The following is a 16,159-nucleotide window of genomic DNA, read 5'->3' as shown; positions in this document are numbered from 1 at the left end:
AGGCTGCAGTGAACCAAGATTGCGCCACTGTACTGTAGCCTGGGCAACAGAGTGAAACCCTGTCTCAAAAAAAAAAAAAAAAAAAAAAAAGGCCAGGCGTGGTGGCTGATGCCTGTAATCCCAGCACTCTGGGAGGCCAAGGCAGGGGGATTATAAGGTCAGGAGTTCGAGACTAGCTTGGCCAATATGGTGAAACCCCGTCTCTACTAAAAAATACAAAAATTAGGCACAATGACACATGCCTGTAGTCCCAGCTACTTGGGAGGCTGAGGCAGGAGAATTGCTGGAACCTAGGAGGCGGAGGTTTCAGTGAGCCAAGATCACGCCACTGGACTCCAGCCTGGGTGACAGAGAGAGACTCCATCTCAAAAAAAAAATAAAAAAGCAGAAAAAATTTATACAAATAAAGAAAGAACTTCAATACAAATGAAGAAAGAATTTCACCTGTGAATTGTCTATAAGACAATGAAATTCCAGTGGTTAATAATTATTTGGAAAAAACTGTTCAACCTACCAGTAAGCAGAAATACAAATGAAGACAATGTATTTTCACCTATCAGATTTGCAAAGGTGAGCGAGAGACAATATCCAGAGAAGGGCATGAATATGGGGAAACAGGCACCTTCATATTGTGCTGATGGCTGGGTTAACTGGAATAGCATCTGTTCATTCTCAATCCACTAATTTCACTTCTGAGAATCTATCCTAGGAATGGACAGTGAGTGACATGGGAAATTTCTCATGAAATCAGGTTAAGCCACAGAAGTAGGGTATACAAATTATAGATTATATAACCATTTACATAGGTTATATGTTTATCATACATTTTTTCTTTGGGTGATTTTTGGGGAATCTTTAGGTGATTTTGATCTTATATATATTTTTCATACTTTCTATAATCTTTGAAAATCAAGGGGGAAAAAAAAACCTCTGTGAAATGTGACATGATGGAACCAAATAAATCCAGAAATCAACTTTGAGAGTCAAATCTCTAGCAAAATCTGTCACTTCACAAGACTGTTGTAGGTATATGTTGATATGTGTGGCAAAATCCTCTCTAAGGTTGAGGACAGAGGTAACCAGGCCACATGGCCATGGCTGGGCTGATTTTGTGGGTGAGGTCACTGGCTGTTCACTGTAGGACCGGACACAGCCTGTCCCTTGGCAGGTCTCAGTTTCGTAATCTGTACAATGGTATGGTGGGAGCGGGTGAGGCTGAATCAATCTCTGAGGGTCCTGGCAGATCTTGGGCTGAGGCGAAAACTCTGTTCTTGAAGAAGAGAACTTTGGCTGGCCTCAGTCACAGAGCGGAGTGTGACTGAGCATTGAGATTTGTAGGTTCCAGGCTCCAGCTCCTAATCTGCAGCAGGACCACTGCACGTGACCTTGTTACCTGTTCCTGACCACCACACTGCCCCAGCACGGCCCTGCTTCTTGGCCACCCTCTCTTTCTTGGTCAGCCCCTGGGCCCACTTGGTTGGGGCTGGTTTGACGGCTCAAGCTTTGTTGATGTGTAGCCTGGAGGAGCAGGAACAGGGTAATGATTCTTTGGAGCGATTAGTGGAGGAAGGAACTCAAAGGCCATTGGAGAGCCCCACCTGCCCAGGGAGAGAGGATCTGTTCCCTCCTACGCTCTCCCTCAGGGACATTTTTGAGATGGTTTGGCTCTCATCATCAAGTTGTCCTGACTGTCCGAGGTGGCTGAGGCCACTTCCTGGTATAAGACGGCTCCTCCCCTCCTGGCCACACTCACCTGTAGGCTGATGGGCGTCCACCTCCCACACCTTCAGCGCATCAGCTCCTGAGCTTTGATAAGGCCTCCTGTGCTCAGCCTACCTTCCCGGAACCTGATGGTTTACAGCCATGCTGCGCGGGTACTTTGGACACTTTTGTTCTCGGCATAAGTGAGTCTCAGGGTCCTCCCTCTCAGTGTGCCTCCTCAAGGGTGGGGCTAGAGGCCTCACTCAGCCTGGCCTACGAGCTGCCTGGCACTGGAGATGAGGTAGACAGGTTGATTTTCCTCCCAGCCTAGGCATAAGCAGAACTTCTGGCTTTCGGGAAAGACGCTGTGTGAGATCCCCCTACTCCGTCAGCCATCCCAGAACCTCTGCCTGCGCTGCTGCCTCTGAACTGTGACATTTTCAGTGTCACCCTCAATATCAGGGCCAGTCTTGGGTGGGGGACAGAGGCAGCGGCCCTGGGCATGGTGGGGCTGTTAGGGAAAGGTGTCCTCATGAAGCCACCTTCCTGATATGGGCCTGTTTTTCCCTAGCAACCAACAAATGCACGGAAAGACAGCTTCTCTGAACAGTCCTGTGTCCTGCAAAGAGAAACCAGACAGAGTTGAGGAGCCCCCGGACTACAGGTGAGGACCCCTTTCCCAGTCAGAGATACACACAGACTAGAGGGTGGGAAGCCCTCAGGAAGTGACCTGTTTGTAAGAGGACCTCAAGGCTGAGCCGGGGCCCCTTTGCAGGTCTGTGAGGTCAGGCACAGGCTGCCCCAGGCTTCTTCCTCCCGCCCCTCAGGCCTGTCCCAGTGCACTGGGACCTAGCAGAGTCCATGCTTCTCGGGTTTCCAGCCTCCTCCCTGCTCACCTGTGCTCTGGACCAACCTGGCCAAGGCAAAGGTTTACCTTTTTTTCTCAGTGCCATCCCCCTCTCCCAGTGTGGTAGCCTCAGCCAGGTCAGGTGAGTCTGTGCCAAGCTCCCCGCAGCAGAGCTCAGGCCACAGGAGGGAGGCGGCAGGGAGGGCAGTCCTGCTGGCATCATGGCCTGTGGCCAGGCCCCAGCGCTGTGAGTCTGACACCTTCACCTCACCCACACCCCAAACTGTCCCTATTCCAGCACTGCCTGCTCCCCTGCTTACCCCTTGGCCAGAGAAATGGGACAGGGTCTTTGACACCCAGGTGGGCAGCTCCTCAGCATCTCTGGGAGACCAGGCGCACCTCCAGCAGATGCTGCTCACCTGCATCGGGGAAAGTGGGCCCTTGGCGACCGCTCCCTACCTCCCGCAGTGCCCTCCCCCAGGGATGAGCTGTATAGCTTAGCTATGTGCTCGCTGTGCTTGTCATTTTGCTGTGTCCCCTAGAGAAGGGTCCTAGTCTCTGATCTCTGCCTCAAGCTTCTGGCTCAAGGCCAGGGCAGAATTGGCACTGAGGATGCATGGGCAGAACTGGGGTTCCTTGTTCCCGAAATGGAATGTCTCCTTTGCAGTCTGCACTGGCCAGAAGGCTTGAAGGGTGAAGAGATAAAGAAGTGTGGCCGAGAAGGGGTAAGTCTGGAGGCTGACTTCTCACTATTCACCCAGGAAGGGGTCCTGGGCTGCCAGAATTCAGTGACTTTTGGCTCCTTGGCCACCAGGCCTGTCATCAGGAAATCAGGAGACCTGAGTGTGTATCCCTTCCTGGGTGGGAGTAGTGTGTCCCCCTCTGCTAGTACAAGCTGCCTGTCAGGACCTAGCAGCACCAGGAGACAAGCTGTGCTTGGCACACAGCCCTCCATACTCACTGGCTGCTTACTAGCTGCCTCATGCTAAGTCCCCAGCATGTGCCGGGGGGCTGTGGCATCTCCTGTTGGCTGGAGCAGGGCCCCTTTGGCGGTCTCATCTCCCAGAGCTTCTCAGACGCAGCCTGTGTGTTTGCAGATAACACTGAATAAATACAACCAGCAATACCACAAGCTGTTTAAGGATGTTCCCTTGGAGGAAGTGGTTCTCAAAGGTGAGCTGTCTCCCTGGTATAGCTGGTTAGGCACCCAGAGTGCCTGGGGCCAGGGGCCTCTGCTCTGGAGCCTCCAAAGCACGACTTAGAAATGGGAACTGGCTGTCCTTTAGTTGTGGACCACTCCCCTAGAATGTGAGAAGACTGGGCTGGTGAGAAGACTGGGCTGGTTTGGACATAGCATTGCATTTTTGAAGGTTTTCTTGGGGAAACGTCAGGGCTTTGGAATCTTGTGTCCTGCTCTTACTGGTGACTTCTTACCTGCTCTGGCCTCTCACTGAGCAGGTGGGGGCATTTGCACAATCAAGGCCCTTGGGGCAGAGCAGAGCAGGGAAAGGGCAGGGATTCTGCCTGAGGTTGTGAGAATGCAGGCTCGGAGATCAGGGCAGGAACTTGCCTGGACCCTCTGGAGCAAGGGTGGAGAAGGAAGAAGCATCCAGCAGGCTGGCGGAGTGGAGGAGCCGTCAGGAGAAGGACGCTTCGATGCTGGGGAATGGACTGTTTGGGGTTTGGGGCCTGCGGTGGGGAAGGGGGAGTCTGAGGAAGACAGGTCCTGAGGCTGGACTCTGGACTCCAGAGCGTGAGGACCCAGGTCCTGGGGCTTCCTGGGCTGACCTTGCTTATGGCCATTTTCTCTCCTGTGACATCCTAGTGTGTTCCTGTGCCCTCCAGAGGGACCTCCTCCTCCAGGGCCGGCTCTACATCTCCCCCAACTGGCTCTGCTTCCATGCCAGCCTCTTTGGCAAGGATATCAAGGTAGTAATGAGTGGTGAGGGCTGCCATGACCCTGTGAGGGGAGCCAGCCTCCTGCCCCACGGGCATGCCTCAAAGTCATGCCTATCTCTCTGCGTGCTGGGCCCCGGGTGAAGCCCCTTGCTGGTTGGATGCGCAGCTTCGAGGCATACCATCCAGTGTCCAGGAAAGTAGTCCTGCCCCTTCAAAAACAGGGGCCCAATCTGGACCCCACATCTGGCCTGAGCTGGCCTGAACAGTTCACAGCCAAATCATTCTGCCTCTGGGTATTTCAGAAATGCTTTGAGAATCAGAGTGGGATGTCACATTTAGGCGGAGCCCTAGTTGTGGCCACGAAGTAGCCTAGGGAGCTCCATTACTAGAGTATGAGATTTACCAGAGCCACCATCCTTGGCCTCCTGGATAACAGGGATCATACCTATGTGACAGCCAAGAGTGACACATCCTGCCAAGGCTGGGGCAGGGTGGCAGGGACAACTGGAAGGGGAGCCTGGATGAAAAGGTAGAAGGTTCAGAGACTTCCCCACATGGGGCCAGGCTTCTCCATGGTGGCCATGCTGGGCTCACAGCTGGGTCCCTAGGCAGGGAGCAAAGGGACGACGTCCTTGGGGGTTAGTCCTGAGAGAAGCATCCCTCTCCCTCTCAGGTGGTCATTCCTGTGGTGTCTGTGCAAATGATCAAAAAACACAAGATGGCACGGCTCCTTCCCAATGGACTGGCCATCACCACCAAAACCAGCCAGAAGGTCAGTGCACTGGGCCCATGCTCCCTTGTCAGTCTCCCGCTCCCAGCCCCAACAGCCCACAGTCTGACTCGGGCACATTCCCAGGTCTTTATTTCACCCCACCCTGCAGCTCTCCAGTACGTATTTCAGGCCGTACAACAAGCTGGAAGAGAAGTTCCTAGGCAGAGCTTCTGTTGGCTCTAACGGCCTGATACCCCTGTGGGCCTGTGCCCAATCCACAAGGGGGCTGGCTGGCACAGCAAGGAGTCTCATCTCACCCTACCCCTGTCTGTTTTCTTTCCATGTCCCAGTATATCTTTGTGTCACTGCTCTCCCGGGACAGTGTATATGACCTGCTGAGGAGAGTCTGCACCCACCTACAGGTATGGAGCTTGGGAGCAGGAAGGCCAGGGAAGTCGCTCAGGCCTGGATGCAGGTCTTGCACAAGGGTGTTGGGGGAGGTCGCCCATCTCTCCAGCACAGGGAATGGGGCAGGGAGAGGGGAGTTAAAAGCTCAGGCTCAATGTACAAGAGACAGTACTTGGATTGTGTGTCTATGCTTGCAAGCATGTCTTTGAGGCCAGTGAGCCCCTGTGTGTCCCCATATACAGATGCTCCTTGTTCATGGGTTATGTCCCATGAACCCATCAAAAGTTGAAAATATTGTAAGTCAAAAATGTGTTTAATAGAGGTACACATCACCTACGGAACATCGTAGCTTAGCCTCACCTCCCTTAAACATCTCAGAATGCTTTCATTAGCCTAGAGCTGGGCAAAATCATCTCAGGCAAAGCCTGTTTTATAATAAAGTGTGGAACATCTTATATAACTTATTGAATCCTGTACTGAATGTGAAAAACAGAATGGCTGTATGGTCCCAACACTTTGGGAGGCCGAGGCAGGTGGATCACCTGAGGTCAAGAGTTCGAGACCAGCCTGGCCAATGTAGTGAAACCCTGTCTTTACTAAAAATACAAAAATTAGCCGGGTGTGGTGGCAGGCACCTGTAATCCCAGCTACTTGGGAGGATGAGGCAGGAGAATCACTTGAACCCGGGAGGAGGAGGTTGTAGTGAGCCGAGATTGCACCATTGCCCTCCAGCCTGGGTGACAAGAGCAAGACTCCATCTCAAAAAAAAAAAAAACCAAAAACAAAAAACAAAAACCGGAATGGCTGTATAGGTACTTGAAGTACAGTTTCTACAGAAAGCCTATCACTTTTGCACCATCATAAAGTTGAAAAATCCTAAGTGGAACCATCGTAGGTCAGGGACCATCTCTATGTCCAGGCCCTCACTTGTGCTTCCTTAATGCACAGATAGGAGCGCGTAGCTGCTTCCCAACATGCTCTATGACTCTCTCTGCCTATGGTGAGGAAGAGGGGAGGGGTGGGGCAGCAGGTGGGAGAGTAAGTTGCCTGGGGTTTGCCTCTCTGCTCCAGCATTAAATAGGGGGCCCCCTATAGACCCTGGGAGCTGGGCTTCACCTGACACAAAGTGGCTTATTTGGAGGTAAAGCTCTCTTGGAGAGGGCTGATGCTTCCCCCTGCCTGACCTTGCCTGTTCCAGGTGGACAAGTGACTGCTGTTCCCTTTCCTCCTCAGCCTTCCAGCAAGAAGAGTCTGAGTGTAAGAGAATTTTCAGGGGAACCTGAGTCTCTGGTGAGAGCTGAAGCTGGGAGCAAAGACTGCTGGACTGACAGTGCCTGGAGCTCTGAGGCTTCTGGGCCTCCTAGGGGGGCCCACAATGCAGAACAGGGGCACCAGGCTCAAGAGTCAGTGGCCATGCTATGCCAGGGCATCTCCTAAACCTGCCACACCATAATGCAGAGCCACCAGGGCCTCAGCAGATAGGCTTTCTTTTCTTTCTCTTTTTGGACGGCAGAGTCTTGCTATGTTGCCCATGCTGCAGTGCAGTGGCACCATCTCATCTCACTGCAACTTCCACCTGCTGGGTTCAAGTGATTCTCCTGCCTCACCCTCCCAAGTAGCTGGGATTACAGGCACTTGCCATCACACTCAGCTAATTTTTGTATTTTTAGTAGAGATGAGGTTTCACCACGTTGGCCAGGCTGATCTCGAACTCCTGGCCTCAAGTGATCCACTGGCCTCCGCTCCCAAAGTGCTGGGATTATAGGCGTGAGCCACCGTGCCCAGCTGATAGGCTGACTTTCTGAGTAGAACAGAAGTCCAAGCACCAAAACACTGGCCAGGTTGGGTTGCACACCTGTACAGATGCAGGACCAGTGGCCCATCCTCTTTTCTTCAGCTGAGTCAAGAAGGCCTTCAAGGGGATAAAGATGTCCCTGGGAGCCGAGTGTGGTGGCTCACGCCTGTAATCCCAGCACTTTGGGAGGCCAAAGCAGGAGGATGGCTTGAGCCCGGGAGTTCGAGATCGGCCTGGGCAACATAGTGAGACCCTGTCTCAATAAAAATACAAAAATTAGCAGGGTATGGTGGCACGTACCTGTAGTCCCAGCTACGCAGGAGGCTGAGATGGGAGGATCACTTGAGCCTGGGAGGTTAAGGCTGCAGTGAGCCAAGATCACAACACTGTATTCCAGCCTGGGCAACAGAGGGAGACCCTGTCAAAAAAAAAAAAAAATAAAAGATGTCCCTAGGGAAGAACTCCAAAGACTATCCCTGAAGAACCCAGACAGACTTATTTTAGATTTGCCAAAGTTCCAGAAGCTTCCTTTGGCAGCTGGGGCCCTGGCTAGGCAGAACTGAGTTTCTAGGGCAGGGATGGCGTAGAAATGACCCTGGGGTGTTTGAAGGCTCCTTTAGTAACTATTAGTGTTTAGCCAAGCATGTGATATGCATAATACCATGTGCCGGATAGAAGATGAAGTTCCCATTTTTGTGGATGGGGACCCTAAGTCCTCCCTGCCGAGGTTAGGGCTTGGGATAGGAGCCGGAACTTATCCTACCTAAGACATGTTGTGCCGAGCTTTCTTGGCCTCAGATCTGAGCATGTATCTGGGTTGGCTCACATCTAAGATCCCACTGTGGTTCTACACTAGCAGTGTTCAAAGACATCGTTTGCTGGCAGAATAGCTAGTCACAGCAAGGGAGCAGAGACGAGAGGCATATGGTTGCTATAGCAACTGCCCTCCTCGCTTGTACCTGCTTCCATCCCTGGCTAGGCATCTATATTTGGTAATATCTGGAGAAAACTCTGATAAACCTGGTGTGGGCTCCTTAGGGCAAGTGAGATCGCAAGGGCCATGGTAAGATAGCTTCTCCTGTCTTACTGCAGGAAGTCCTCATCCCTGAGATGAAGTGGAGAAAGGTATGCCCTTCCTCCAGGTCCCTGTCTCTCCCAGACAACATCCCTTGTATCCCTCCATCATCCGTGGACTCCACAGACAGTTTCTTCCCCTCCAGGAAGCCTCCAATGTCTGGTAAGTTCGGGAGGGCTTGTCCATGGCAACTACTTGCAAAGGCCAGACTTTCTGTCTTCCCAGTTCCATAAAAAGGGCTCACCACAGCCAGCAGGGCTTCTGAGAGCTGATTTTTTTTTTCTCCCAATCCATAAAGAAAAGTCAAGAGCCCAAGTAGCTTCAGAAAATGGTGGGAGGTGGGCATGGCCCATGCCAGGCTGGGGTCCTGCCTGCCCTAAGAAGATGCCGAACTGCTCTCCCACTGCAAAGAATGCTGTCTATGAGGAGGACAAGCTGGAGGAGGAGCCCAGGAGCACTGGGGAGCTGAGGCTCTGGGATTACCGGCTCCTCAAGGTCTTCTTTGTGCTGTAAGTGACTATACTGGGGAGGGGGACAGACCCACCTGCATGGCTAGGTGCTTGGAACAAGGGCCTTGGAGTGTGGGGAATTCACTATTCAGAACCAGGGGGAAGTTTCTGAGTCAAATTCAAGCTCTTGGGTGGTATCTGAAGGCCATGTGGCACGCCCTTCTGTAGCAAGAGAAAGGATCTCCAGTTCTTATTCTTGAAACCCTGTAATTTAGGGTTAAGACTATTTGGTGGAGAGGGGCAGGATATGGAGATGTTGAGAAGAGGAAAAGGATTTGGGAGAAGGAGGGCCAGGAAAATTGGAGAGAGAGAGGAAAAGCTTGGCCTCGCCACTGCCCACCACTAGGGCAGCTTCTGGAACCCCTGACTTGTCTCTACCTCTGTCTAAGGACCAGTAGAGCAGGGAGCATCGTGGGAAGTGACATGAACAGCCAGCCCCTGCTTTCCCTCACCTTAGCTCATCAGCCTCCTCTGGCTCGGCTGGCCGGGTTTTGACCATCAACATCAGCACCTGCTGGGGGAATGGGCCCATCGCCTAGGGGGTCATCATCATGGCCTCCCAGAGGAGGCACAGGAAGGACCACCGTGGCTGGTGAGAGGGAGGGTAGGATAACTGATCTGGCTGTCTGGCCAGAGCTCCCCCCCAGAGCTCAGCTGAAGGGCCCAGAGCTCTAGCTGGGCTGTAAGGACACTTCCATGGGGACAAGTCTGAAGACCCCTACATGATGTCTGGGAAGAAAGATGCTGAGGCCTGAACTGGCTGCAGGACAAAGGGCTCTTTAATTCTTCCAACTGCAGGGGTAGCTTGGTCCCCACTATTTCTGGTGAACTTCCAGAAATGCTCTTTCTGTGGAGGAAATATTTAACTCCGTATTGCCCCTTTCTTCAGGATCTGCTTCCTGGTCATGTCCTCATCCTACCTGGCGTTCCGTATTTCTCGGCTAGAGCAGCAGTTATGCTCCTTGAGTTGGGACGGCCCAGTCCCTGGGCACAGGTGAGGCCTTTTCTCTTTCTAATGCCTTTGATATTGAGGGTTGAGGACAGGAGCCAAGAACCTCAGGCCAGGCTGCCTGGCTGGACTTGGTCCTGTTTTGAGCTGGCTTCTGACCCTAAGCAAGGTTGGGCAGCATGCAGGGTACACCAGTCCCACCCTGGCCCACTCTTGGGGGAAGTAAAGTTATCACTGGCCCTTCTGCCCACGTCCGTCTGCATTCTGGGCCCTTTCCCTGATGTGGACATCTTTCCTGTGTGCAGGTAACAGCCACTTGGTCTTTGTCCCCATTCCTTCTCCAAGAAGAATGTTCTGGGTGCTAAGTCTCCACCAGTGATCCCTGTGGTTTATGCTGCTGCTGTGCTAAGACTGCCTATGAAGGAAAATATTCCAGATCCCTCCTCCTCCCCGCAGCTCTTCTCTTCCCTCTATGAGAGATCTGAAGTACGTGTTTACAAAGTAACTGGCTTCTACAATTTTTGGACTCAAGCAAAAAGCCAGATTTTTTGGAACCAACTGAGGAATTCTGTACACAAAGCTTCAGCAAACACTTAGAGAAAACAAACAAACAAACAAACTGGGTCCTTGGAAACAGTTCTGGCACACAGGCAGAACACTGGAGGCCACCTCAAGGGACAGAGGCCATGCTTTTGTATTTGGAATGTGGCTCTGCCACACAGCTCACTCCTATGGTGGGGTCAGAGGTCAGAACACAAACCACCCATGTGGGCTCTGCTCCCTCCCAACACTCTGTGTTCCCACAGGGCTTCTCTGCGGGCAGCCAGGCACCTGTCAGGCTTCGGCAGGGGCCTGCTGAGAATCTGTGAATGCAGAGGGGAGGGCTCACGGCCAGGATTCCAGCCAGAGATGAATTTCCATGCTGTGGGCCAGGGCTCTGTGCCGGCCCCTCATGAGGTGGCTGGCTGCATTGTGGGGAGATGCTGCCCACGGCGGAGATGGTGGCAGTGGCGGTGAAGAACAGAGGTACCCGAATTCTGTGTCCTCAGCTGTCACTTTCCGGTGAGACAGGTGGAGCAGGGCCTTTGATCACTGTGGTCACAGACCTGGTACTGGGTTTTGCCCTTGTGTGTTCAAACATTTCTAAGGTGTCCCAAGCCCTGGAAATAGGGAAGGGAAGGGTGGAGGCTTGGATCTGAGGTCTTGCTGTCCACTCCCTGCCTGCCTGCCCGCATCTCAGGCATGGCCAACAGCAGCCTGTTGAGGGGGGCTTGTCTGGACAGTTGCGTGTGATGGTGTTGAGCCATCACAGGGCAGAGATCACTTGTGTCACCCCCATAGTCACTGGGTTGCAGGCCATGGAGGAGGGACCTCCACTCCATGGGGCCTATTCTCCATTAAGGTGGAAGTGTCCAGTGTGGGCCTAGCACAGTGCAGGAACCAGGCCAGGGGGTCTATCTCATACCTCTGGGGACAGGAAAGGTAGAGGATGAGGAGGTTGGACGTGGTGGTGGCTTTGCCTTGGATATTCCTCTTCCTCTGTCAAGGCCTTCTCTTCTTCTCTGTGTCCCACAACTCTGGCCTCATCGCCCTGGGACTCCCATCTGCTAAGATAGTGGCTTTGGAGGTTCTGGAAGGGCCTTAGTGAGGAGGCCAGAAGTATCAGGGAAAGTTGCTGGTGATGGGGTGGGTGGTGTCAGAAGCAGCCACTGTTTTCCCCTCTTCAGACACTGAGAGATTAATCAGGGAATGAAATCCAGGTGGAAATTATTTATTGTGGAGCAGACGACTGTCTGTCCTGTTTGTGACAAACCCAAATGAGAATTGGAGGGACTACCAGTAAGTGGTCTCTTCATGCTCTCCCCATCCCAGTTTTTAGGATGAAATTTAGAGCCTGGCCTTTTGTGTTGCTTGCACCAAATCTGTATGTCTCAGGTGAAACTCACTGTTCCATGAATGGTCATCCTTTTTTTTTTGGAACCAGCCCCTTTCACCCTTTCATCCGTCTTTTTTTAAGGAAAATAACCCTTCTTGCTTCAGCACTTCTCCCTGGTCCTTGCTGAAAGACAGAGATAAAAATCCATTCTCTGAGCCTTGCTTGGTTGTCAGAGGCCATGCGAGGTGCCAGTTATAGGTGGATGTGCCAAGATGCTGGTGAACTTGGTCTTCAGCTATACCCAGGCTCAGAAAGGGCAAGAGCCATGCTGCAGCGTAGGTGACTTTGGAGGTGCACTTGGCGCCCAGGGCTTTGAGTGTTGCGGGTGTGCCTGTCCCTCCAGATGGTGCTCTGTTTCTCCCTGTTGTCCCCCTGCCTGGTCCTCTGGGGCCACTGTGCCTTCAGCTGTGTGCATTTATAAATGATGTGTATTTTATATAGACCTGCTTGCATTGGCTGATGCTCCTCTAATTCCCTGAGTTTGATTCAACCACCCTTGGGTTGTTTTGCTATGGCCTTAGCCTTTGAAAATATTTTAAAATAAAAAACTTGATTTTTCTAGTGTATTATGGTATAGAAAGTTCATTTTCATCCTCTGACTACTCACTACAGGTACTCTTACTGACATACTCAGCCCCCAGGAGACTGATGGAGCCCAAGTCATTCCTATAATCCCAAGTACTCTGCAAATCTCAAAGGACTTGGCATATGGGGAAGAGTGAGTGTGGCCACAGCAAACCTCCACAGCCCTCTGCCTCTGTTGGGTGGACACCAGGAATACTTACCCATTTTCTCTGAGCAACTCCAAAGCAATGTCCCTGGCTCAAACAGGACTATGCCTCTGATCCAGGAATTAATGTATGGAGTTCAGAGCCAGAAAGCTCGTGTGGCCTTTTCTATGACCCAGAGCCTATGTAAGGAGGTAAAATTCCATTTTGGGCCATATCACCTTTCTTCTTTCTCCCTGTGATGCCCCCTTTAGTAGTGATTCATTCATTCAATAAATATTGTTGAGCCAAGACTACATGCCAGGTACTAAGCTAGGCACTGGAGCCATGAACATGGCAAACATATCTGTGTCCATGGAACTTAACTTACATTCCATGTACAGGTAGATTCCAAGTAAATATGTAAACAAATAAGATAATTGCAGATAGTGATTTTCAAGAAGAAACAGTGACATGATGAAGTGTGATAAACAGTGGTAAAGAGGGAGATGGCTTTAGATGACATGGTTAAGAAAGTTCTCCAAAGTGACAAGCTGGTGCTTAAAGGATGAGAAGTCAGTCATGAGAGGAGCTGGGAACAACACATTCCTGGAAGAGGGATCAGCAACTGCAAAAGGTAGGAAAGGACATGTTTGTCTCTGAGGAGCAGAGAGACTAGCTGCATGTTAGTATCCTAGGATGCTAAGTGGGAGAGTGACATGAAAAGAGGTTATAGAGGTCAACATAACAAAAAAACCCGATTGAAAAATGGGCAAAAGGCTGGGCCCAGTGGCTCATGCCTATAATCCCAACACTTTGGGAGGCTGAGGCAGGTGGATCGCTTTGAGCCCAGAAGTTCGAGACCAGCCTGGCCAACATGGGGAAACCCTGTCTCCACTAAAAATACAAAAATTAGGCCAGGTGTTGTGGCTCACTCCTGTAATCCCAGCACTTTGGGAGGCCAAGGTGGGTGGATCACGAGGTCAGGAGTTCAAGACCAGCCTGACCAACATGGTGAAACCCCGTCTCTACTAAAAATACAAAAATTAGCCGGGTGTGGTGGCGGGTGCCTGTAATCCTAGCTACTCAGGAGGCTGAGGCAGGAGAATCACTTGAACCCGGGAGGCGGAGGTTGCAGTGAGCTGAGATCACGCCACTGCACTCCAGCCTGGGCGACAGAGCAAGATTCTGTCTCAAAAAAAAAAAAAAAAAAAAAAGCCAGGCATGGTGGTATGCACCTATAGTTCCAGCTACTCAGGAGGTTGAAGTGGGAGAATTGCTTGAACCCAGGAGGCGGAGGTTGCAGTGAGCCGAGATCATGCCACTGCACTCCAGCCTGGGTAACAGAGCAAGACTGTCTTAAAAAAAAAAAGGCAAAGGATTTGAATAGACACTTCTCTAAAGAAGATACACAGATGGCCAATAACCAATGAAAAGATCTTCAACATCACTAATCATTAGGGAAATGCCAGTCAAAACCACAATGAAGTACCACTTCACACTCATTAGAATGGCTACTCTCAAAGAACAGAAAAGAAACAGAATATAACAAGTGTTGGTGAAGATGTAGAGAATTAGTAACTGTGGGAATGACTTGGGCTGGGTTGATGAAGATATGGAGAACTGTATTGTTGGTGGGAATGTAAAGTGGTTTAACTACTGTGTAAAACAGGACAGCAGCTACTCAAAAAATGAAAAACAGAATTACCATATGATCCAGCAATTCTAAGTATATAGCCAAAAGAGCTGAGAGGATAATCTTGAAGAAATTTTTCTTTTTTTTTCTTTAAAGACAGGGTCTCACTCTGTCACTCAGTCACCCAGACTGAAGTACAGTGGTATGATCACAGCTTACTGCAGCCTCGACCTCCAGGGCCCAACCTGAAGAAATATTTGAACACATGTTCATAGCAGCATTATGTACAATAACCGAAAAGTAGAAGCAACTCAAGTGTCCACCCATGGATGAATAAACATATATATATATGTTTATATATTCTATATATATATATATACACACACGCACAATGAAATATGTATATTCATCTACTCATGGATATGTAAATATATATATATATATATATATATATATATATATATATACAAAAAAAAAATTCAGCCTTGAGAAGGAAAAAAAGTCTGACACATGCTATAACATTGATGAACCTTGTGGACATTAAGCTAAGTGAAATAATCCAGTCCAAAAAAAAAAAAATTTCTGGAATCCAGGCTTGTAAAAAGAAAAAAAAAATAAAAACAAAACCTCGCACAAATACTGGGCAGGGTGCAGTGGCTGGCTTATGCCTGTAATTCCAGCTACATAGGAGGGAGGATCACTTGAGGCCAGGAGTTTGAGACCAGCCTGGGCAACACAGCGAGACCCCATCTCTTAAAAAACAAAGACAAATACTGTATGATTTGGCTTATAGGTGGTATGTGGAGTAGTCAAATTCATAGAGACAGAAAGTAGAATGGTGGCTGCCAGGGGCTGAAGGAAGGGGGAAGTGGAGAACTATTGTTTAATGGGTATAGAGTTGCAGTTTTGCAAGATGAAGAATTCTGGAGATTGGTTGCACAATAGTGTAATGTACTTAACACTACTGAACTATATGCTAAATATGGTTAAGATGGTAAATTTTATGTCATTTTACCACAATTTTTTAAAAGTTAAAAGAAAAGAGTTTGGTGGGGTAAGCAGAAGAGTTTGGATTTTATATATTCCCTGGATATTACAGCTCAGATCAGAAAGTTTGGTAGGGCAGATCAGTGGTTGTTGAAACCAAGTGCTTTCCTTTGCTAGAGGAAATAAACACCTGGATATAATACACAGAAAAATATAGCTAATAATCTATAGGCTTTTCAGGGACTTAGAGAAACCAATCCAATAAAATTCTTTAAAGTATGCCCACTCCTCACTATTCCCAGGGACTGATTCATAGCATCAGCATCACAGAGAAGGCATATAATCATATATTTATCATGGCAATGAGCTAACTTTATCACAGAGAAATAGCTGCCTTAAATTTGGGGAAACAGAAGGGAAATATACATTATGCCAGAGCCTCAGTTTTGCAATATGGGCCTTAGCAGAAAGGAAGGGTCGTGGGAGGGGCAGTATTACTAGCGAAAAAGGCATTCAGGAATGAGGGGGACTCAGGGACAACTTCATCCCACTGAGATGTCCTGGGAATAAGAAACTACCCCCACCCCCTCTCCCAGGTGCCCGGCCAGCCAGCCATGGCCCCTCTACCTGACTGCCAGACTGAGTGAGGCCTAGAAGCCCATGGTGCTCCTCTCTCCTAGCTGCTGGGCCACATAACCAGGGAGTCCCAGAGCAGAGAAACTTCTCAGAGAAGGATCTCCAGGTTGCCTCAGGACTAGACTGAGGCTAGATCCTCAGACTCAATCCAAGGCTGGTTGTCTCTCTCTCAGAGAAGGAAGTGATGACAACTGAGCCACTAGGCGGCAGCAAAGTCCAGCAAAAAGACGCAGAGGCAGCGGGGTGAGTAAAGACTTTGTTCTCCTCCCTCAGAAAAAGCTACCCCTGTCCCCTTGCTGGGGAAAACGGGCCCAGGGCCCCTCCAGTCCAGGTCACCTACCTATCCAAAGTAAGAAGGGAAT

At 50.2% G+C, this 16,159-nt stretch overlaps 1 protein-coding gene across 2 annotated transcripts in view; it reads left to right on the top strand.

Annotated features, from left to right (window-relative positions):
• GRAMD2A (GRAM domain containing 2A) overlaps positions 1–12,397 on the top strand; it is a 38,078-nt gene extending 25,681 nt beyond the window's left edge. Inside the window, exons 2-12 of one of the 2 annotated variants that reach the window (XM_004056444.5) lie at positions 2,273–2,365; positions 3,216–3,273; positions 3,646–3,721; positions 4,374–4,477; positions 5,121–5,219; positions 5,510–5,581; positions 6,801–6,857; positions 8,455–8,599; positions 8,736–8,946; positions 9,836–9,940; positions 10,201–12,397. In XM_004056444.5, the coding sequence (XP_004056492.3) occupies positions 2,273–2,365; positions 3,216–3,273; positions 3,646–3,721; positions 4,374–4,477; positions 5,121–5,219; positions 5,510–5,581; positions 6,801–6,857; positions 8,455–8,599; positions 8,736–8,946; positions 9,836–9,940; positions 10,201–10,204 (1,024 nt within the window). In that variant the 3' untranslated portion in view covers positions 10,205–12,397. The remainder of the gene's footprint in view (positions 1–2,272; positions 2,366–3,215; positions 3,274–3,645; positions 3,722–4,373; positions 4,478–5,120; positions 5,220–5,509; positions 5,582–6,800; positions 6,858–8,454; positions 8,600–8,735; positions 8,947–9,835; positions 9,941–10,200) is intronic. The other variant, XM_063698679.1, reaches the window with a different exon arrangement.
• The last annotated feature ends 3,762 nt before the right edge of the window (positions 12,398–16,159 follow it).

Source organism: Gorilla gorilla, chromosome 16, assembly GCF_029281585.2.
Source record: "Gorilla gorilla gorilla isolate KB3781 chromosome 16, NHGRI_mGorGor1-v2.1_pri, whole genome shotgun sequence".
NCBI lineage: Eukaryota > Metazoa > Chordata > Mammalia > Primates > Hominidae > Gorilla > Gorilla gorilla.
Note: the sequence above shows the minus strand (reverse complement) of the source record. Positions and strands in the feature narration are given on the sequence as shown.